The sequence below is a fragment of the Oryctolagus cuniculus genome, chromosome 9, assembly GCF_964237555.1.
Source record: "Oryctolagus cuniculus chromosome 9, mOryCun1.1, whole genome shotgun sequence".
Taxonomy (NCBI): domain Eukaryota; kingdom Metazoa; phylum Chordata; class Mammalia; order Lagomorpha; family Leporidae; genus Oryctolagus; species Oryctolagus cuniculus.
In genome coordinates, this window is record NC_091440.1 from 125,321,223 (window position 1) to 125,345,311 (window position 24,089).

Genomic DNA, 24,089 nt, shown 5'->3' on the forward strand with positions numbered 1-24,089 from the left:
GAAATGAAAATTAGTAGTTAGAACATGTTTTATATCATCTTAGAGAAATGCGAGCAGTAAGTCCTTTATATGTTTGCTTTAGTGAGCATGTCGCTTTTCTGAGGTAGCTGCAGATTTGATAGATGCATAAATAAGGACTTAATAAGTGTCAGAACTTGTCTGTGAAAGTTAGATAGTGGAGAATTGAGATTGGTTAAGAAACAAAACTCAGTTCGATAGAAATCTTTGTCGAGCACCAACTTTATTTCCGACACGTTTAGGCCCTGAGGGGTACAGAAATAAATGCCACTCAGGGATTTTCATGGCCTCCTGGTTAAGAACATGAGAGTAATGTAAATCAGTACGTTAGACTGAAGGCATGCTTGGAAAGGCCTGGAGTCCTGAGAGTTGGAATAGGGATGCACGGGCGGAGCACGATGAAGCTGGGAGCCTTGCATTTCTAAATTCTCCTGAGTCCTTGTGAAGAGGAGACTTTCCCCTGCCCCCAGTGGAAGCGTCCTGTCCACTCCCCTTCCAAGGAGGTTAGCTTGACATTGCCTGCAACAACTGCACTGGCCTCTTCTGAGCAGTGTTCAGGCAGAGCGACGCTGAATCCTGTCAGGATCCACCTCTCACCTCATTCGCTTCTAGGCTGCACCTAAGTCGGCAAAGGCCCCTGCAGATGAGGCATGAGGTGTGGCCTGTGAGGACAGTGCTGCATTTCTAGAGAACAGCTGGAGTTCTCTGCTTGACATACAGAAATCCAGGCACATGTGTGGGAGGGCATACCAAGGGTGGGGATGATGGTGAAGGGTCTTAAAGCTGGATGAGGCTGAACTTTCTGACATGGGCCCACTAAGCAGTTTCTTTTGGTGCAAAACATTTTGAAATCCCTACAGTTTTTTCATAGTAGACATATTCTGTGAACTTTTTTAAAAATATATTTATTTATTTGGAAGAGTTACACAGAGAAAGAGAAGAGAGACACACACACACACACACACACACAGAGGTCTTCTATCCTCTGGTTCACTCCCCAGATGGGCGCAATGCCTGGAGCTGTGCTGATCCGAAGCCAGGAGCCAGGAGTTTCCGTGCAGGGGCCCAAGGACTAAGGCCATCTTCCACTACTTTCTCAGAGAGCTGGATTGGAAGTGGAGCAGCCAGGACTAGAACCGGCACCCATATGAGATGCTGACACTGCAGGCAGCGGCTTTACCCACTACGCCACAGCGCCGGCCCCTCCCTGAACTTTTTTTGAAGATTCCTCATTTAGATTTATTTGTTTTGTGATATAGGAACCCTCACAGAGAAGCAGAATCAATGGAGAATCAAAGAAGCAGAATTAATCAGGTACTGAATTAAGACAGAGTAGCGGCCTACAAGATGTGATGAGGAGAAGGGCTTCAGCTATTTTGCGTTTTCCCTCCTCGTCTGTTCCTGTAACCTCATGGGATATTCCCTATAACCGTTTGACAAAGAAAGAGAAGACTTAGGCCTGGTTTCTAGATATGGTTTTGCATGCTACCCAGGCACCAATCCAAAGTTGACAGCTGCGGAGCTTCCACCCTTTCTGGGACACCTGAAAAATGACAGTGGTGCAGGGACTTCCCGCAGCAGCAAGAATGCTGAGCAGTGCTCCTGGTGATTCACTTTGCCTGGGAGGAGAGATGGCCCGGTGTACGTTTAGATGCCATTTTTTGAACTGTAGTTACTCGTTTGACTGGATGATCAGGTACTTGGAAGGAACGTGGTTGGAAAACTGATGACAAATTTGGGAAGAAATATGTAGATAGTCCTCTCTTCAGTGGACAAAAACTATGAGAATATTTTTCTCCTGTGTGAATTCTCAACAAAGGGTGACCTCATCAGAAGAGGATTTTAATATTCAGGTAGTTAGGATGACCTGTTCTGTGGGGACACTCAGTCAGCATTTTCATCCAGCCATCCGTGTTGCTGTCCGTGCTCATGGGTAGGGTGGCCATGGTGGCAGGGATGGGTTTACACACGGGCCCAGCAGCATGGAGTCCCCTCACGAAGGCTGACGGGGCACGGTTGTTGCTGGATGTCCATTTTGCAGCAGCAGTGACCACCACTGAGGCCCTGATGTGGCCCCATTCCCCACAGTGATCAGCGGCTCCCTGGTGGCAGCTAGATTACATTCCCCGTCGTGCTATGCGTAGGTTCACAGAATGCTTTCTTTGCCATCCACACAGCATGTATTCCACACAGCATCGCTTCTGATTAAGGGACTCCATGACAAAAGAAGCATTGCAGTGAGCCAGGCCCCTGGAATTCACTGCTTTTACCACGTTTTCCCACCATGCTCAAGCAGCTGGCTTCACTTGGCAGTGGAATGGGCTTTGAAGACCCAGTTACAGTGCTAGCTTTGTGGATGTGCCTTTATAAGTTGGGGCGGAATTCTCCAAAAGTCTGTATGTGCTCTGTTTTTCCCCTGCCAGAATTAATCGGTCCTGAAATAAAGGGTTAAATTGGGAGCGGCTCCATTCACTGTTACCTCTGTGGCTCATGAGCAAACTTATTGCATCCTATTTCTGTGACCTTATTACTTGCTGGCCTAGAAGTCTTACTTCTAGAGGGTATTGGAATGCTTTTATTAGGAGACACAGCAACAGTTTCATTAAAACATAACTTAACACTTTTAACCTGGGCAATATGGGCTCCTCATGCCTGTGAAGCAATAGGCCAAGAGAATAGTTATTGTGCTGGCTTGAGGACTTGACCATTGAGCAGGGAATTTGATTTTATTATATAGGTAAGGAGGAGTATGGCTGGAAAACAGGAGATTCCTTGGGGTATCTCATATTAGCATGAGCTGTGATTAAGGTCAGTGGAAAACTACAACAGTCCAACCCAGGAAACATTACTGAGGCCTGAACACTTTTGGAATGAAGGTTAGGATCACTCTATGAAGTAGGCAGTCACAGCCAGTTGATGTGCTTGTCAAAGGCAAAGGAAATACAGAATGTGTAGTGAATTATGAATTCCAACTATGACCAACTCACCAGATACAGAAATAATTGGCAGCTGTATTTTCTCCTTATTTTGTTGGGAGAATGCTTTGTCAACTGCAACTACACACACATATATGTATATATATTTTTTCTTTTCTCTCTTGTTACCTTGTAAGCTAAAATATTTTGGCTCTATGTCATAGTACTCAAGTGTTATTAGTTTCTGAAAATAATTTATTTGAGTAACAGGAAGACACAGAGACAAAGTAGAGGGTGGAGAGAGAGAATGGCAGTGAGTGCCCCCTTCTCCCCATTCCTGTGAATCTGGGAGCTGGGAACTTAATCTGGGTCTCCTATGTGGGTGTCAGGAATGTGATTACTTGGGCCATTTTGCTGCTGCCTCCTAGGGTCTGCATTAGTAGGAAGCTGGAGTCAGAGGAGCTGGAGCTGAGTATTGAAGCCACGTACTCTGATAGGGGACAGAGCCGTTTTAACCTGCATCTTAACCACTAGGTTAAATGCCCAGCCTGAAGTATTGTTTGTTTTACATCATTAGTGTTTAAGTTACAAGCTATCAAGGAGAAGAGTAAATACCATTTGATGACTTTACCCTTCTGGGAAAGGTAGTTAATATATTTCTTTCCAGTTGTGCACAGGATAGTTGTATCATGCCAGCTATTAAAAAAATTGAAGTAACGTGTGACCATCTTATTATTGTATCTATCAGGAAAGTTGACCTTATGGTTTACATCGCAATTAGCCCTTGCTTTTTCAAGTGTCCCAAAGGCAACTAACTAAATAAATTATTATATTTACCATATAGGAAATGTGGGGAGGGGATAACAAAATGCTTGAGATGCTCACAGCTGATTCAAGGAGAATTTATAGTAAAATTCTTAGAAATGCAAACTAAGGTCTCAGATTAGTCATAGATACCTTCCAGCAGGGTCCTGTATCATCAGGTGGATTCACAGGTGACAACAGTACAAATAGGAGAAATCCAGGAATAGCAGTATTCAGTACTTTGTTTCCTTCCTTTCTGTTTTTGTTTTGTTTTGTTTTGTTTGTTTGTTTTTGAAGAATAGCAGGTGAGGCCACAGCTTGGAATGCCAGCATCCCTTACGGACCCTGGTTCAAATCTCTGGTGCTCCACTTCCAGTCCAGCTCTGATAATGTGCCTGGCAAAGCAGCGGAAGTGCCTGGGCCTCTTACCCGCATGAGAGACCGGATGAAGTCCTGGGCTCCTGGCTCAGCCTGGCACAGCCCTGACTTTTGCAGCCATATGGGGAGTGAACTAGTAGGCAGAAGGTCGCTCTCTCACATTTGCTTCCTCCCTTCCACTTTGCAGTTCTGCCTTTCAAATACATTTTTTTTGAAGAGTAGTATGAGTACTTACAAAGACTGTATGATTTCCCCTTTCATAAAAAGTTTTTAGGAAAAAAGAATGACTCTTTGGATACAGTCGGCATGTAAAGCTGGTTTTTCCATTTTGATTGTGAGGCCACACTGACTTCTGGAATCATGCAACTCTGAAGCTTGTGTTTTTAATCTTTTTAAAATCAATTTTCACAAGAATTCTTTCTCTGTGTCATTGATGTTGAATTGTATGGAACACTTTCCTTGGTCCTTGGTCTTAGAGAGTATATGGTCATTTTCTAAGCAGAGCAAATACTCATTTCTGCTGCAGTTCAGCTGCTTTAACATGGAGTCATTAATTGAAAGGAAATGTGTACTGTGCCTCAAAAAAAAGTCACAGAACTCAGTTTTTGTGATCAAGAAAGGTGTGCCATCTGTTGGGGAACTTGTGTGTGATGTATTGGTGGATTGTGTCTACTCTATTTTTTTTAAGGGACAGTGTTTATTGGGGGAAAGCTGACAGACTGGAGGGAAGGGGCGAAGAAGGAAAAGAGGGAGGAGAGCATAAGAGAGACAGAGACAGGTCAGGAGATGGAGAGGAAGACAGAGAGAGAGCTTACCTACTCTTCAGGAGGAAGTCACCTGCACTTTAATGAAACATCAGTAATTGGTTATACATGTGGAGAAGCTGGGCATGTTTGTGTGTGTATGTGTAGGATTGTAGTGCTCTCTTTATATAGTTATCCATTCTTAAGATAATAGGTAATTATTCCGAGAGTGCTGTTGTCATTACTGTTTTTTAAAGATTTATTTTTATTTGTTTGAAAGGCAGAGTTCCAGAGACATCCACTGGTTCATTCCCCAAATGGCTATAACTACCGGGGCTGTGCCAGGCCGAAACCAGGAGCCTGGAGCTTCTCCCACATCTCCCACATGGTTGTTTGGCCTGAGCACTTGAACCGTCTTCTTAGGAGATTGTTTGTAGGAATGAGTTCTCCTGGTGCTGCAGGAACTGACCTGTAAGACAGCTGTGCTGTTGTTCACACTACGACTGCCTTCCTGTTACCCACAGCGTCTGCATTTCCTCCTGATAAGAAAATGATGGGGACCAGTGTTGTGCAGCAGATTAAGCCTCCACTGGCAGTGCCAGCATCCCGTAGCAGATCACTGATGTGAGTCCTGGCTGCTCTGCATCCTATCCAGTTCCCCTTTAATGCGTCTGGGGAGGCTGTGGAAGATGGCCCTAGTGCTTGGGCCTCTGCCACCCACGTGGGAGAACTGCTGGAGTTCCAGGCTCCTGGCTCCCTGGCTTATGAAATACGATATTGAACCCACTACCCAGTCTTACATTCATACTTGCATGTGGGCATTGGAACTTCCCCCGTATATCTGAGAAGTCAGTCTGTAAGTCAATAAAAAATATTAAGTGTCTATTAATGACTACTTTTCTCCACCAGAAAAGAGAACTTTTCAGAATGGGAGAAAGACAGAGGATGAGAGAGTACAGGTAGGTAGGCTGATGGTGAGAGGACTTCAGATCTCCTGTTGGGGATAGGTGAGTGGTGTTGGAATGGGGAGAAGATAAGCTTAGGCAGGAGCAATCCAGCCTTAGGCTGGCTGGGGTGATGGCCTTGACGAGTGGTTGCCTGGCAGATGCTCAGAGCTGTGTGTTATGCTTTATCCTGAGAGAAACAAGGCTTCATTGTGTTGGAGGGTGGTGGAATGCTGTTATATTCATATTGGGGTAAAATGCAGACTTTAATTAATCAAAAAGATGGCTCTCCATTGGGTGTGCCTGGTAACTTTCACTGTCTCTGGCAGCCTCAGTCCTTGTAGAGAACTCAGTGACATCCCATCTCATCATCTGAAACCATTTATCTTCCTGTTTAGTTTTTTTTTTTAATTATTTATTTGAAAGGCAGAAGAGAGAGAGAGGGGTAGAGAGAGAAAGAAAGAGAGAAAGAGTGAATCTTCTGGGGCTGGCGCTGAAAGCCACTACCTGCAGTGCGGGCATTCCATATGGGCACTGGTTCAAGTCCTGACTACTCCACTTCCCATCCAGCTCTCTGCTGTGGCCTGGGAAAGCAGTAGATGACAACCCAAGTCCTTGGGTCCTTGCAGCTGTGTGGGAGACCTGAAAGAAGCTTCTGGCTCCTGGCTTCGGATTGGCCCAGCTCTGGCCATTGCAGCCAATTGGGGAGTGAATCAGTGGATGGAAGATCCCTCTTTTTCTTTTTCTCTCTCTCTCTCTGCCTCTCCTTCTCTGTCTGTGTAACTGACTTTCAAGTAAATAAATAAATTTTTTTTTTTAAGCCTTCTGTGTACTGTTTCACTCCCCACATGGCTGCAACAGCCAGGAGTGGGCCAGGCCAAAGCCAGGAGCCAGGAGCTTCTTCCTGGTCTCCCATGTGGGTGCAGGGGCCCAAAGCACCTGGGTTATCCTCTGCTGCTTTCTCAGGCCATTAGCATGCAGCTGGATTGGAAGTGGAGCAGCCAGGACACAAACCTGCACCTAATGTGGGTTGCTAGCGCTGTAGGCCGTGGCTTAACCATTGTGCCACAGTGCTAGCCCCACTGTTAACTTTTATATCTGTGCCCTGCGGTGCAGTTTCTGCTCCTTTGCAGCACTGAGTTGCAACAACCATGCTGTGTTGTCAACTCTGTGTGTCCTCTGTGTTGATGCCCTGCCCCCGACTGTCGACTGTCTTGTCTTAGCTCACTCTGAGGCGCGTTGCATTTGTACATCGTTTCCCCTAATTCCCAATTCCATTCCCCTCGATTCTGTAGTTCTCCCTGAGAGAGCATCTTTTCTGCTGATCTAGCTTTCAGGAAATGCCCATTAGAGTCGTGCCCTAACATGCTCTTGTCCTGCTAATGGAAGGCACCTAGTGCTAGTGACAAGTCTTGGCTGTGATAAGAGTCTCAAACATAAAAAGTGATTTTTCTGCTGCTTTTTTCTGTATATTGTAGTGACTTGAAATCATTTTTTACCTGGCTATAGGTGACTAAAATCACCAATATGAAGTATTCAATTTGCTGTTTCTGACAAACCCAGCATGGGAGAACTGACTGCCGAAGTCAGAGGACAAGAAGAAAGAGGACAGATGGGAGATTGTCCTGTGTCGTTCATGGGGTGGGGGGTAGGGCGTGGGGGCATGGAGACAAAGGCAGGTGCATCTCCTCCCACACCCACTCCCATCAGTAGTCAGGGGTTTTTATGTTAGGTAAGGGGTGGCCCATGAATAACCTCAGTGCACCTGGCCTTTCTCAAGAACTACAACAATTCCAGGCATTAAATAAAGGACACTCTAGGGTCTGGCTTGGCTGGGCAAGCCTGGCAATTTATCTTCATAACTTCTTTAACCCCTAAGATTTGGGTTGATGATGACCATTGGGGGTTACCTACAGAGTGGCCGCAGACTTGTCACACTGCATCCTCACTGCTAACTTTTGACAGATATGTACATGTGAGAAACCGTTGTCAAGTTTGTTATGCAGGACATTGCCACGGCCCCACAGTGTTCCTCTGAGCTCCTCTACCCTGGACCCAGCCCCTTGTCCCCCGATCCCACTCCCTGGAAACCACTGATTTGCTTTTGGCCACTGAAGTTTTGTCTTTTCAAGAATTTCCTATGCAGGGCCGGCGCCGCGGCTCACTAGGCTAATCCTCCGCCTAGCGGCGCCGGCACACCGGGTTCTAGTCCCGGTCGGGGCGCCGGATTCTGTCCCGGTTGCCCCTCTTCCAGGCCAGCCCTCTGCTGTGGCCCGGGAGTGTAGTGGAGGATGGCCCAGGTGCTTGGGCCCTGCACCCCATGGGAGACCAGGAAAAGCACCTGGCTCCTGGCTCCTGCCATCGGATCAGCGCGGTGCGCCGGCCGCAGCGCGCCGGCCGCGGCGGCCATTGGAGGGTGAACCAACGGCAAAAGGAAGACCTTTCTCTCTGTCTCTCTCTCTCACTGTCCACTCTGCCTGTCAAAAAAAAAAAAAAAAAGAATTTCCTATGCAGTGAGCGTTACAGGTGATGGCGCTGTGTGTATGTGTGTGTGCTTGCTTAGCTTATGTCACTTGAATAATGTGGATTCATCCGTGTTGTCCCATGCAAGTCAATGGGTCTCTGTTTTTAGAGTTTGGTGGTGTCCTTAGGATGGATGCTCCTCAAATCCTTTATTTATTTTCTCGTCAGTACATGATTGAGTTGTCTTATCCTGATGAATAAGGCAGTCTCTGACAGGTCTTAGGACACCATGTTTTCATTTCTTTTGGGAACCACTATCCCACTTTGGGTTTCCCTGACTTTGGCCATTCCAGTGCCTTATATAAGTGGAATCATACAGTCTTTGTTCTTTGGTGTCTGGCTCCTCTCACTTAGCATAGTGTCATTTTTTTTTTTTTTTGACAGGCAGAATTAGAGAGAAAGTTCTTCCTTCCGTTGGTTCACCCCTCAAAATGGCCGCTATGGCCAGCGCTACGCTGATCGGAAGCCAGGAGCCAGGTGCTTCCTCCTGGTGTTCCATGTGGGTGCAGGGCCCAAGCACTTGGGCCATCCTCCACTGCACTCCCGGGCCACAGCAGAGAGCTGGACTGGAAGAGGGGCAGCTGGGACAGAATCCGGCGCCCCGACTGGTGACGGCGCTGCAGGCAGAGGGTCAGCCTAGTGAGCCATGGTGCCGGCAGCATAGTGTCTTTGTGCCCATCCGTGTCACAGCACGTGTCAGCATTGCATCCTTTTTGAGGCTGTATTATGTTCCGTTATTTGTACATAACACAGTTTGTTTATCCATTTATCTATTGATGGGCAATTGGGCTGCTTTCACCTTTTGGCTACCAAGAGATGTGGCAAATGCAAGGTATTTATGAAGTTGTTGCCAGTGTAACAGCATACTGTTTGACATTAAACTTGGTTTTTACAAATAGAAGGAGCACCCTCTAAAGTCACGATTAAAGTGTCGTACAGTACATAGAATAAACCAGTAGCATAGTCATTTCTCATCATTATCAAGTATTGAGTATTGTATGTCATTGTGTGTCCTCCATGCTGTGTTTACAGTGCACTGAGTTTGTTTAAACAGCAGCATCACCACAGACATGAATACTGTGCTGTGCTATGATATTCAAAGGCTGCAAAGTCACCAGTTGTTTGTGCAGTCTATTGTTCTCCAAAATGTTGCACAGTGTTTGGCTTTCTGTTACTGTATTATTTGTTTACACTTTTCCTTTTCTTCTTTCCTTTTCCTCACCTGGTGTATGTTGGGCTTGAGATTATTTTTACTCCTTAAAAATTTCACTGTATGCCTGCATTAGGTTTCCCAGGTATATCACATGGCTAATTAACTAATTAACTGTTCTCTGGCATGCTATACTTAGTCTGATTATAAATATTATTTCCTTTAGGTACAGGATAAGAACTTAACAAAAGTGGCACACTGCCTTTTACCTCTCATAGTTTGTGGTATTGATATATAGCTTAATATGTCTTTTACTGCAGGTATGGTAGCAAATAATTCTCTAAGCTTTTTTTATATAAACTTTTCTCATTTGATTATTAACAAACTTAGCTTTTTTTTTTTTTTTTTTTTTTTTTTTTTTTTTTTTTTTTTTTTTTGACAAGCAGAGTGGACAGTGAGAGAGAGAGAGACAGAGACAAAGGTCTTCCTTTTCCCTTGGTTCACCCCCCAGTGGCCGCTGCAGCCAGTGCGCTGCACTGATCCGAAGCCAGGAGTCAGGTGCTCCTCCTGGTCTCCCATGGGGTGCAGGGCCCAAGCACTTGGGCCATCCTCCACTGCCTTCCCAGGCCACAGCAGAGAGCTGGCCTGGAAGAGGAACAACCGGGACAGAATCCGGCGCCCCGACCGGGACTAGAACCCGGTGTGCCGGCACTGCAGGAGGAGGATTAGCCTATTGAGCCGTGGCACTGGCCAAAGCTTTTATTTATCTTACAGTGTATACAACTCCCCTTCAATTAAAAATTGGATATTTTCTCTGGGCAAAGAATTTCACACTGTCAATAATTTTTTTGCCCTTAAAATACTTAAAAGATATTTCTCCTTTGTCTCTGGCTTGTATGGCTGCTAGCAGGAGGTCTGCTTTTATTCTTGTTTTAGTTGTTTTGTTTGTATATGTCCTGTTTCTGGCCTATTTTAGTGTGTACTTCTTCATTAGTTTTCTGCAGTGACTGCTTGAGGTACACTGGTGTGATTTTTGTGTGTGTGTGTGCTGCCTGCTTATTGTGTAACTTCTTGGATATCTTTATAGTTTACATGAAATTTAGAAAATTTTCAACTGTGTTTCTTCGATTATTTTGATTCAAACCCTCTTGTTTTTGGAAGAAGGAGCTCCATTTACAGATTAAACCATCTGAATTACACAGTTAAACCTTCTGAAATGACCCACTTTTCTTCCTCGCTGTTTTTCTCTTCTTTTCACTTCATTTTGAATGGTTCCTGTTGCTAGTTTTCTTTTTAATCTCAGGATCCTCTATGATGATTAATCTATTAATCCCATCCTTTGTATTTTTTGTTTCTGAAGTTCTCTGTCACTTCCATTTCAGTCTTTTCCATTATCTTTCATGAATAACCCCATCTGTGCCATTTTTCATTCTACTTTCTTGAAGATACATGGGGGCTGGTATTGTGGCATAGCTGGTAGACCTGCAGCCTGCGATCCCATATAGATGACTATTTTGAGTCTCAGCTGTTCTACGTCTGATCCAGTTCCCTGCTCATGTACCTCGGAAAGCTGTGGAAGATGGCCCTATTGCTTGGGCTCCTGCACCCACGTGGGAGACCAGGAAGAAGCTCCTAGCTGCTGGCTTTGGACTGAGCCACCTCCAACCATTGCAGCCATTTGGGGAGTGACCCAGCAGATGGAAGATCTGTCTTTCTCTCCCTCTCTGTAACTCTGCCTTTCAAATACATAAATAAATGTTTAAAATAGATATGAAACGTATTTAAAACAAGCCATTTGCATGTACTCCATGTGGTAGTTCCATGGGCTTTCTCATTTCTGGGTTGTTTTTATTGAGTGATTTTTCTCCTGGTTTTTGGCCATATTTTCCTGATTCTTTATGTACCTGTTAAAAATTGATTGCCTGCCAGCCATTTTGTATTGCTTTGTGTTGATTGCTGTATTTTGTTGAATTTTTTTTTTTTTTAGCTCGTTTTGTGTTTTGATCTGCCACTCTGTTTCGGGTCTTGGAATCACTTGGATTATTTGGAGCTTTCTTTTAAGAGTGGTTAGTGGGAGTGCAGAGCAAGCTGCTGAAGAGCTCTGGTGCATCCCTGCACTGAGGAGCTGCCCTCCTGGGGACGCTGCATGTGTCAGGACTGGCTGGAATGGAAACTCTGCCAGTGCTGTGCGAGCTGCAGGTGTTTTTCTGTCCATTCACTTCCGTTGTTCCTTTCCTCTCCTTGGGTAATTGTCTGTTGTGCATGGAGATTCCTCTAGGCCCAAGACTTGAGTCTTGGCCTTGCAAATTCGAGGTTGTCTTGTAACTCGTAACTGTGTCCCTCCACTCAGCGAGAAGCCAGCACTGCTTGGATCCCCCCATCAGGTGCTGCAGTCTGGAGACTGAGTCCAGTTTGTAAGCTTGGCACTTGCTGTGCTTTCCATGTTTACTTGCTTTTATTTTTTTTTAAATTTATTTTTTAACGATTTATTTATTTTACTTGAAAGTAAGAGTTATGCAGAGAGAGAAGAGAGGCAGAGAGAGAGATAGAGAGGTCTTCCATCCGCTGGTTCACTCCCCAGATGGCCTCAATGGCTGGAGCTGTGCTGATCTGAAGCCAGGAGCCAGGAGCTTCTTCTGGGTCTCCCATGTGGGTGCAGGGGTCCAAGGACTTGGGCCATCTGCTATTGCTTTCCCAGGCCATAGCAGAGAGCTGGATTGGAAGTGGAGCAGCTGCGATGCAAACTGGTGTCCGTATGGGATGCTGGTGCTGCAGGTGGCGGCTTTACCCGCTATGCCACAGCGCTGTTCCCTGCTTGTTTTCTTTTGGGAGCTGTGATTCCGTGTTGTTGTCTAGTGTTATGGAAAACCATTGTTTCTCTATATATTTAGTTTTCTGGTTGTTTTAGGTAGAGGGTTAAGTCTGGTTCCTGTGTTTCAAATTTGGAAATTGAATGCTATCTGCTCCAACTCATATCATACTTTTGTTCTGCAGTAACTACAGCACAGAAAATAATGCATATTGCAAGGATTGGTTGGGTGAAGAGTTGTGCCGGGAGGGCACTGGTGCTCTGTAGGAAAGTGGTGGATCGGTTTTCTTTTATTCTGTTCATCTTTTGTTGTATTTTGTAGAATAGAAAGTAAACTTCTCCCCTGTGATTAAATCTTTATGTGAAACTTACATAAAAGGGATGTGACATTTTTTGATAAGTCTGTATTTTAGATAAATCACTTTTAGCAAATTTTGAGAAACTAGACACTTCTCACTTACATGCCTGTAGCAGGTCATTGTACTCAGCAGCTGTATACAAAATACATAGTTATTTTACAGTAACATGGAGAATTTTGCTGTACAAATTTTATGCTGTTCGGTTAATTTGGGATTTTTTTTTATATATTTATAGGGTTTACCTCTGGTCCAGACCTGTCTGTTTCCTTTTTTCTTCTTCTCCTTCTTCTTCTTCTTCTTTTTTTTTTTTTTTTTTAAGATTCATTTATTTATTTGAGAGGTAGAGTTACAGACAGTGAGAGAGAAAAACAGAGAAAGGTCTTCCGTCCATTGGTTCACTCCCCAGTGGCTTGCAACGGTCAGAGCTGCGCTGATCCAAAGCCAGGAGCCAGGTGCTTCTTCTCGGTCTCCCATGTGGGTGTAGGGGCCCAAAGACTTGGGCCATCTTCTACTGCTTTCCCAGGCCACAGCAGAGAGCTGGACTGGAAGAGGAGCAGCTGGGACTGGAACCAGCACCCATATGGGATGCTGGCATTGCAGGCGGAGGAGTAACCTATTGCGCCACAGAACCGGCCCCCTGTTTCCTTTCTAACTTCCTCTCCTCTTCTTTCCCCTCTTTCTTCCTCTTCCTTCTCTTCTGCCCTTCCTTCCTCCACCCCCACCCCTTACTCATTTATTTATTTGAAAGACTCAGTGAGGGGAAGGGGTATCTTCCACCTTCTGGTTAATACCTCAGATGGCTGCAACAGCTAGGTCTGGGCCAGGCTGAAGTTAGGAGCCAGGAATTCCATCCAGATCTCCCATATGGGTAGCAGGGGCAGAAGCACCTGGGCTCGATTCTGCTATTTTCCCAGGTGCATTAGCCTGGAGCTGTGTCTGAGGTGGAGCAGCTGGGACCAGAACTAGCACCCAGTATAGGATGCCATTATTGCCAAGATGAGTCTTAACCCATTGTACCTCAGTATCAGCCCCTAGATCTGTTTCCTTTCTGACCAGGTGATGATTCCAGGCTTTCCATCCTTGAATTTTGATCCTGTTCTTTGTGTTGGACTCCAGTTTTTAAGATAGCTTCGGTTGCACTTGGGTGTCTGCTAATCCTTTGGTCTTTTCTAGGAATAATGCCTGTGTTAATGGATACCACCAGTAACATTGTGTTTAAAGGATGAGCACTGTAGATGGATATAATTTAAAATCTTTCCTACTGGAAACTCATCTTTTTTTCCACTCTTCCTCTGTTTCTTTTGGAAATTCCTTATGTTCCTTAAGGTTAAGTCTCTGCAGACTCTTAGAAGCTGAGCTATGCCAGACTGACCAAGGGATATGTCAGCACCACACATACAGCCAGAGCAGAGGGACAAAAATCCCTTAATTCTTATCAGGAGATGGGAGGCATGATAAGAATGTATGCACATGGATATAAACTTGCATCGTGTTCCTCTCATCTCTCGCAGGCATAACATAACATAGACCATGGTGAAAAAAGCCTCCCCCCCCCCCCCCATCACTCAAAGGAGTGGGCAGACTGCATGACTGAAGGTCAAGTTAAACTTCCTGTTAGCTGCTTGATGTTTCTATTGGGAAGTGACTTCCTTGGGTAGCCTTTGCATTGTCCTGGAGGCACGGATGCCTGCTGCACTGTTTGGCCCTGGTTTGACTTGACCTTCTCCTATTGTGTGTCTTACTTGTTCACTGTATCTGGCCTGGCTTCTGGTTCTCTGGGCAAGCTACCTGCCCTTCTTTCCCACCTGCTTTTGCCTCTCTCCCGAACAGTATTCCCTCATTGATCTGTATGCCTTCCTCTTTTGAAACTCATCTAAAATGGTCCATCTTGTGTCGCATTCCACTTGGGTATTTTTGTATGATGTGATGGATTTGAGTAATCCCAGTGTATGAATGAGGCTGCTACAGATAGCAACAAGTTTTGATGTTTCCATTGACAGTTCCAGGAGGTGTTAGTTTCGTATCATTAACACTGTGGTGTTAAATGCTTTCAGTGAGATTTTATTTACTTCTCTTTATTTTGGGAGCCAGTTTTTCAATTCTACCTCGATTGTGACTGAGAGGAAAACAGACAGTTAAGAACTAACTCGTCTGGGGCTCCAGGGCCGCTGTGCCTTCCCGTCAGATGTTCGCAGGGATGTTCTGCTCGTCCCAGTCAGAGAGCCCCACGCCGAGTCTTGTGCTTGGGGGGAACCTCTCTGCTCCACAAGTCAGTGACCAGAAGCCTTTCATTCGATGCCCATGTGGTTTCTGTGGGTGGTTTGTTGTTTTAAAAACCGTTTCAAAGAAGTGTATTTTTTTTTCCTGGCAATCGCACATATCCTGTGTAAGTATTTTTCATTATTAATAATTTTGAGAGGAACCTACTCCAGGTCCGAATGCGCTTGGCTGAAGTCGTGGGGTTTAATCCAGAATCAGCCCATCTGATTTTGTGCCTGCTGTGCCAGGATCTCTCCATCCAAGGCTCCCAGAGGACGTGGTCATGGTTTCCTCTCCTTCCCACCGTCACCAACCTGTTTTTGGAAATAATTTTATCCCTTTTGTGCAAATCAGTGGTCTTTTAAGGTAGATTCCTTTGACATTTAGGTTGAATTTCTTCTAGACCTATATACTGGTTTGAGGTGGTACATTCTCCTGTTTCTCACTCTATCTAGAAATTTCCGTTTTCAATTGTGACTTGAATTCCAGCCTTTCCATTGTGCTTTGATTTGCATCTTCTTCCTCATTTAGGCTTCATGGCTAGAAATTGTTCCTTTAATTGAATTTCGAAGTGGTTACATGTTTGTGATTTTCCGTTGCCCTGTCCAACAAGTGAGAGGGTTTGCATCTGTAGGTATGCTGTAACCTTTTAATAATGATTTTTGGGTTTAAAGAGAGATTGAGTTAAATTCTTGAATTGTTTCAGAAGTTGTAACATCACACTATTTAAATTTCAGGCCATGGTGAAAGTTTCTGTGAAAGTGAAATTTCATAGGGAAAAGCTTCTCGTGTCATCTGTCCGTAGCCTTGGAAGGGACATTTAGGATTTGGCTGGAGGTAGTGTACATGTGTTCTCCCAGTGAGCACATGAACTTTAGATCTAACTAACTGGGAATAAGTCAGAAGTAGAACTGGAGTGAGCACCTGTCCTGTCTTGCTGACTTTACAAAGGAGAAAACTGAATCCTAAATAGATTGGGTGACCATCTGCGGTAATAATGATTTGTGGACGAGTTAGAAAGACTTAGGTCTGATGTCTTGACTCCAAATCCAGTGCTCTTTCTGCTACCTAGTGGATGTCTCACAATCCTGTCTCTAAGAAAACAAGAATTTGAAGTGTAAAATGGAGTAGGGTTCTGGTTTGAAAAATAGCCCGATGCATTTTATTTTTGCAATCTGAATTTGAGTGATGAGGTGAGAGGAAGCTTACGAAATCATATTTGTTTTCTCCCTTGACCTGTAAGACAATACTGATAATCTCTGTGGTTATCACTGGATTATTTGAGGAAAGGAATTGTCTGATTCTTATTTTGTTCAGGCTTGTTTTTCGTTGTATTAAGATAATTTTTAAAAGTTCTCAAGCCAGGAAAAATTGCAAATAATCATCTCTTTGTCTACTGTGGGTTGCCTATTTAGCATCAAACCTTTTCTTATAATCCTAACAGATCTTCTGTTTTATTCAGGCATTTGTCCTCAATTTCTGTGACAGATGGGAAGGGGTCCTGGTGTCTAGTTTGAGAATTGATCCTGGAAAATCTAAGTGAAACACTGTAGCTCACTTTCTGTGCTAGTGAGAGGTTAGGGTGGGTAGATCACAATCTTAAAATACTTCTGTCATGTTGCTTCCCACCTGTGGATGAAGCCATATATTGGAGGCCAGACCCAAGAGAATTTCCAAGTCTCTGACTTTCAGCGTTGTTGGAGCTTGCACTGCCTGTGGGTTTCTTGTTGTTTTTATTTTATTTTATTTTATTTTATTTTATTTTATTTTATTTTATTTATTTTTATTTTTGACAGGCAGAGCTAGACAGTGAGAGAGATAGAGACAGAGAGAAAGGTCTTCCTTCCATTGGTTCACCCCCCAAATGGCTGCTACGGCCGGCGCACTGCGCTGATCCGAAGCCAGGAGCCAGGCGCTTCCTCCTGGTCTCCCATGCGGGTGCAGGGCCCAAGGACCTGGGCCATCCTCCACTGCACTCCCGGCATTCCTGGGACACAGCAGAGAGTTGGACTGGAAGAGGAGCAACTGGGACAGAATCTGGCACCCCAACTGGGACTAGAACCCTGGGGTGCCGGCACCGCAGGCAGAGGATTAGCCAGGTGAGCTGCAGTGCCCGCCGGGTTTCTTGTTTTCTGAGACACTGGTTAACCCTCATTCCCTTATTGATGAAGCCACAGTTTGAAATTTTCTGTTGGCTTCCAGATGATAGTGCATGTTCTACCTCCTGCATCTCCAACGACACCCTTGACTCACCCCATTCTTTTTGGCTCTTTAAAAAGAGGTGGGCGTTGGCAGCTACATAGATGTGGATTCAAAGAAGAGCCAAGACTCTGAATAGATTTGAAACCAGGAGAATCTTTTCAGAGATTTGTCATTGGGAGAATCCCAGTGTGGGGCATAAGGCATGTGGAGACACACTGTGGTCTCCTGAATTTCTCACTCTGTTTACCAGTGTCCTCTTAAGTCCAGTGGGTTCTATTTATTCCTTGTCTTCTTTGAACTCTGTTGTATGAGACCTGTTTCTGTCCCTATATACTTTTCCTTACAACTTCTAACATGTCATCCTATCTTTCTAGATTTCTTTGTTCTTTTTTTTCTGAATAAATTGCATTGTATGTATTTGAGATTTATAACCTGATATGGGATAGGTCTGACTTCTAATATATATACTGTAGTAAATGGATTAACGTATCTGTCATATAGTAATTTATTATTTTTTATGACAAGAGTAGCTAACATCTACTTAATCAACAAAACCTCTAACACAATACAATCTTTTTTTCTTTCTGGTTTTAAAAGATTTTATTTATTTGAAAGGCAAAGTTACAGAGACAGGTAGAAACACAGAGAGAGATCTTCCATCCTCTGGTTCACTCCTCAGATGTCCACAATGACCAGGGCTGGGCTGGGCTGAGCCGCTCTGAAGCCAGGAACCAGAATCCAAAATCCAGAATCCAGAAGCTTCTTCTGGGTCTCTCATATGGGTGCAGGGCTCCAAGCATTTGGGCCATTCTCCACTGCTTTCCCAGGCCATTAGCAGGGAGCTGGATCATAAGTGGAGCAGCCAGGATTGGAACCTATACCAAATGGGATGCTAGCACTGAATGTGGTGGCCACAAGGCCAGCTCCACTGTATAAGCTTCGTGACTTTGGACCCTGTGTTACATGTGAGATCTCCAGACTTGTTCATCTTCTATAGCTGCTGTTGTGTGTTTTTTTGGCCTCAATTCCCCATTTGCTCTCTGCACTCTTCCCCCTGCAACCGGTAGTGATCTTGGTTTCATTCCTTGCTACTATGTATTTGTGAGCCAACTTTCTTTCTTGCTTTTTTTCTCTTTAATTCCACATGTAAGTGTGATCATGTAATGTTTTTCTTTGTGTGTCTGGTTTATTTCATGCAGTGTAGTGTTGCGCAGGTTTTTCCGCGTTGAGGCAAGTAACAGAATCTCCTTGCTTTTTAAAGTTGAGTAATGGTCCTTTGTATGTGTATGAGGGGAATTTGAAAAGGTCATGGAAAGTGGAATTAAATGATAAGATTATTAAGGTGTAGAACATTTTTGATATCCATCATACAAAGAAGATCATAGAAAAAGCGTATTAGGGAAAAGCTATCTTTAGGTTTCAATTTTTTTTCCTCCAAAATACATATCTTTTAGTTCCATTTTCCACTAACTTTTTTAAAAAAAGTAGTCGTTTATTTAATTGAAAGGCAGAATTACAGAGCGAGAGAGAGAAAGAGAGAGAGAAAGGTGAGAGAGATGTCCCATCTGCCGGATTAGTACGCAAATGGCCACAATGGCGAGGCTGGGTCGGGCGGAGGCCTGGAGCTTCAAACCTGTGTCTCTGATGGGTTCTGGGGCCGATTCGGTGGAGCGTCTTGTGCTGCCTTCCCAGGTGTGTTAGCTGGATCTGGATCAAAAGTGGAGCAGCTGGGACTTGAACCCGTGCCCAGCTGACATGCATGTGTCACAGGCAGTGACTTAACCTGCTATGCCACAGTGCAGGCCTGCATTTTCCACAAACTTTTTGGAGTAGCCTCCAGTATACCACATTTTCTTCAACCATTCATCCATTGATGTACGTTTAGATTGCTTCCATGTGTTGGTTGTTGTGAATAATGTGGCAATGAACATGGGAATGCTGATATTTTTGTTAAACTAAAAAAAACAAAAAACAACAGCAGACACCTGAAAAGCTGCTGCTTGAGGCTGGCTTGTAGCACAGGGGGTTGAGTGTCTGCTTGTGATGCTGGCTTTGCATATCACAGTGCCAGTTGGAGTCCTACTGCTCAGCTTCTCATCTAGCTTCCTACTCACTTGCCTGGGAAAGCCCTGGAATATGGCCCGAGTGGTTGGGCCCTTCTAACTGGGGGGTGGGGGGGGACTCTGAATGGAGTTCTGAAGACTTCAAGCTGGCCCAGTCCTGCCTGTTGCTGCTGTATGCTATGCTGCTGGCGGGTATAAGATCTCTCTCTCTCTCTCTCTCTTTCTCTTTCTGTCCCCCTCTCTCTGTTCTTCTTTTAAATAATAAATAAATAAATATGTGTATTTTAAAAGCTTTTGTCCTACAGAAGAAGCAATGAACAAAGTACGAAAAGCAACCTATAAACTAGGACGAAATAATTACAAGTCACATAGCTGATAAGAGGTCAATATTCTGAACTTAAAAAGAACTCTGACAGCTTAATAGCAGAACAATGATCGATGAAGAAATGGGCAAAGGACCTGAGCAGTCATTCCTCCGAAGATGACCTAACAGTTGGCCAACAAGGCTGTGAAAAAGTTCTCAGTATTGCTAATCAGCAGGGAAATGCAAATCAAAATCACAAGGCCTTAGCACTGAACACCCCTTAGGATAGCAATAATCAAAGGACAAGCGATAAGCCCTGTTGGAGACAGAGTGGAGAAGTAGGAAAGCTGGTGCATTCTTGGTGGCGATGTGGAGGTTCCTAAGGAAAGTAGAAGTAGACATGTTGTATGACCTGCAGTCTCCTGTGCATATACCAAAAAGAGATGAAATTACCCCCATGTAAGTAGACTTTTCTGTATTTCTGATAATTCTTTTTGAGTTTCTTTTGCTGACTTCCTTCTTCCAGTCCTTTTAATATTAGTGGTTTTCGGGGCCTGCACTGTGGTACAGCGGCTTAAGGCCCTGTCCTGAAGCACCGGCATCTCATATGGACGCCAGTACCAGTCCTGGCTGCTCCTCTTCTGATCCAGCTCTCTGTTATGGCCTGGGAAAGCAGTAGAAGATGGCCCAAGTCCTTAAGTCCTTGGGCCCCACACCCGCGTGGGAGACCCGGAAGAAGCTCCTGGCTCCTGGCTTCAGATCGGCTCAGCTCTGGCCGATGCCGCCAATTGGGGAGTGAACCATCTGATAGAAGACCTCTCTCTCTCTCTCTCTCTCTGACTCTCCTCTCTCTGTGTCACTCTGACTTTCAAATAAATAAATAAATCTTTAAAAAATATGAATTGTTTTCTATGGTTTCTTTTTTGGCCTTGGATTAATTTTTAAAGTTTATTATTTAGAAAGATTTTATATTTACACAGAAAACTGCAGGTACAATACAGGTAATACATACATCCTGAACCTGATTTGTCCTATTGTTAACATCTTACATTATAGTATAGTATATTTGTTTAAACCGATAAACTAGTAGTCACATAAAATTGTTAAGTGGAGTCCATACTATATTCATTTTTCCTTAGTATTTTTCTGATATCTCTTTTAAATTCCAAGCTCTCATCTAAGATACCATATTACATCATATTACATGTAGTGGTTATATTTCTTTAGGCTGCTCTTGGATATGACGGTCCCCTCCCCTCATCTCCTCCCCTCTCCTTTCTTCCTCCTTCTCCTTTTTTCCCTCCTTTCCTTCCTTCCTAAAGTGTGTGTTGGTGGTGGGAGGAGAAAGAGAGAAATCAAAGCCTTTCATTTGCTGGTTCACTCCCTAAATATCTACACTGTAAGGGGCTGGTGCCTGGAGTCAGGAACACAACCCCGGTTGCCCATACGGGTGGTAGGAACCAAACTGCTTGAACCATCACCATGCCTTTCCAGGGTCTGCTTTAGGAGGAAACCAAAGGCAGGGTGGAGCTGGGCTTTGAACTCAGGCCCTCTGATACGGGACATGGGTATCTTAATTTGTGTTTTAATTGCTGCCAAGCTTCTGTCCCTGTGACAGTTTTTTTTAAATGGTTTTGATGACCTCATCATTTGTGAGGAGTTCGGCATTTTGTAGATCATCCGTCAATATTAGTCTGATGTCTTTTTCGTGATTAAACTGGGGCTGTGGGTTTCAGGAGGTAGAGCACAGAGGTAATGGCCATTTGAAGGTGGTTTTCATCACCTCATTTCAAAGGCACGCGCTTTGCCAGTGTCGACTGATCATTTGGCCGAGGTGGTTTTCGGAAGGTTTCCCCACTGGAAAGTTATTCCGCACCCATTTCTATATTGTGCTTTGGGGAAGGAAGTTACTGTGTGGGGACCACACTTCATGAGTGTGGAATTAATTTCAACCTGCTTGAGGATGAAGTAGCCACACAATTTATTTGGAATTACTCTGTGTGGAAAATGTGTCTGTTCATTTTTATTTATTTATGTAATTTTCATTTATTTTATTTGGGAGGTAGAAGTGGAGAGAGAGAAATTTATCCATGGGTTCATTCTCCAAATGCCTGCAATGGCTGGGGCTCACCAGGCCAAAGCCAGGAGCTGAGAACTTAGTCTCGGTCTTCCGTGGGCGTGTCTGGCACCCATGTATGTGAGCCGTCACCTGCCGCCTTCCAGGATGTTCATTAGCGGGAAGCTGCAGTTGGGAGTGCAACCAAGTCTTGAGCTCAGGTGCTTGTATAGGAGATGTAGGCATACTCATTGGCAGCTTAACTGCTACACCAAACATCCGTCCCCATTTATTTGTCACGCAGATGTTTCTATCAGTATAGAATCACGAATATTTATTTTCTTCTTTGCCCAATCTAGTCTCTTAATTGCTGATTTATATTGATGAATTCCTGATGTGTTTATGTTAGCAATTCTTTCCATTTCTCTCTTGTTCTCTGCTTCTTTCTAGTCTTCCTTTTAGGCCTTTGCTCCTTGGTCTGTCTTTAATTGAAACCCTGAACTCTAGCTGTGTAGAATGCTTAAGCATTATACCCATTTCAGTGGGTAGTGCTTTACCTGCGTGGTTGCTGAGCTAGAAGCCAGTGGAGTCCCTTCGTTGTCCTTTCCTGCGTTCTCTGTACCCCTGATTTGTATTTGCTGCGTTGGATTTCCCAGCGCTATCCCGCTCCACCTCCACAGTGTCACCCACATTGGCCACCTCATGGCCATTTCTCCAGCATACCCGTCACTTACTCGGAAGACTCCTTATCTCTGTTGCTTCTTGAAATCCTACAATGCGTTCTCTCTTCGCCACCAATTTAATAATGCTTTTAGGCAGATTCCTTGGTTTCTGTTGGCCCAAGTTTTCTTTTTGAGAAAGAGCAGGTGATGGTGGGAATCATCCGAGGATTGAAGGGGATCTGAAGAGTTAGGTATGTGTCCGGTAGTTCAGGGTAGTGTACTGTCATCTGTGTTGCTCTTCCTCAACTCTTTAGGATGGACATTTATCAGTGGACATCTACATAACAGTTCAGTTTTGGCTATATACCCCACCATAGGCTTTCACCTGATTCCCTAGAGTTTTGAATTTGTTGTGTTCCATGCTTTACATTCCTGTTCCTTCAGGTAGTTCCTCTGCCAGGAATGCCCTTATGTTTCTGGTATAGCAGGAATATTAGCTTTAAGTTCTTTCTCAATGTTCAACTCAACACAGGGTAATACCCTGTCTTTCTCAGTTGTCACTGTGTTTTGTATATGGACATAGTATGTGTACTGCATATATGTTTGCAAGTCCATCTTTCTATCAAACCCTGGATCCACTTTGTACTGATCTCCAGGGTATTAAGGACTAAACTTAGTTCGTCATTGCATCCCTAGCCCATAATAATCATTCATAATGTTACAATGCAGGTTACCTCTCAAGTATAGAAGTTGTAGCTGAGTGTTTGCTATTAGTTGTCAGACTTCTACTTGAACCTGTCCAGTGGTGAGAAATTTATGGTTGGAGAGATAGTGAATATTTTAGGATAAGTGTACATTTAGAAATTATTTTTATGCAGACTTTATGCCTCATTTTATCTTATCTTTCTTTGAAGAAATCAAGAGCTAGTGTGGGCCAGCACTGTGTTGTAGCAGGTAGAGCTGCTTCCTGCATGGCTGGCATCCCATATGGGTGTCAGTTTGAGACCCAGCTGCTCCATTTCTTTTTTTTCTTTTTTTTTTTTTTTTTTTTGACAGATAGAGTTAGACAGTGAGAGAGACAGAAAGAAAGGTCTTCCTTCTGTTGGTTCACCCCCCAAATGGCCGCTGTGGCTGAAGCTATGGCGATCTGAAGCCAGGAGCCAGGAGCCTTCTCCCGGTTTCCCATGTGGGTGCAGGGGCCCAAGCACTTGGGCCATCCTCCACTGCCTTCCCGGGCCACAGCAGAGAGCTGGACTGGAAGAGGAGCAACTGGGACTAGAACCCAGCGCCCATATGGGATGCTGGCGCTGCAGGTGGAGGATTAACCAAGTGAGCCACAGCGTCGGCCCCGCTGCTCCACTTCTGATCCAGCTTTCTGCTAATGCACCTGGAAAAACACTAGAGGATGGCCTGAATCTTTCGGCCCTTGCACCCACGTGGGGGACCTGGAAGAAGCTCCTGGCTCCTGGCTTAGGATCAGCTTAGCTCCGGCCATTGTGGCCATTTGGGGAGTGAACCAGTGGATGGGAGACTCACTCACTCTCTCTCTCTCTCTCTGCCTCTGCCTCTGTCTCTGTCTCTGTCTGTCTGTAACTGCCTTCCAAATAAGTAAATAAATATTTTTTTAAAAAAGGAGCTGATGTCTGTGGTCAGCATCTTAGAAATACTTGAGTACCACATAACAGGTTAAGCACATTTCAGAAGTCTTAGTTGGAAAAGTAAAGAAATGTGAAAGCTGCTAGCTTAGGAGAAACGAATTTGTTTATTACCCTGTCATGTTTTCTGCTACTCCTGATCATTCTCTTGATGAGGAGTCCAGTGTTGAGAATGCATCCCCAGTAACGGTGCCCTTACCTATCTGTGCAGTCTGCATTGTGTGCGTATGTGACTGTCATAATGT

The 24,089-nt window shown here is 44.4% G+C and overlaps 1 protein-coding gene and 1 long non-coding RNA gene across 25 annotated transcripts in view; both read left to right on the forward strand.

Annotated features, from left to right (window-relative positions):
• CCDC91 (coiled-coil domain containing 91) overlaps positions 1–24,089 on the forward strand; it is a 344,415-nt gene that overhangs the window by 14,622 nt on the left and 305,704 nt on the right. The window contains exon 2 of one of the 24 annotated variants that reach the window (XM_070049577.1): positions 5,768–5,817. The exons of the other annotated variants lie outside the window; for them this stretch is intronic. Within the exon in view, the coding sequence (XP_069905678.1) occupies positions 5,768–5,817 (50 nt within the window). The remainder of the gene's footprint in view (positions 1–5,767; positions 5,818–24,089) is intronic. 24 annotated transcript variants of the gene reach the window in all.
• On the forward strand, positions 12,940–20,367 carry LOC138843893 (uncharacterized). Its single transcript, XR_011379044.1, has 2 exons — positions 12,940–19,930; positions 20,013–20,367. It is a non-coding gene; the product is annotated as an uncharacterized lncRNA (long non-coding RNA).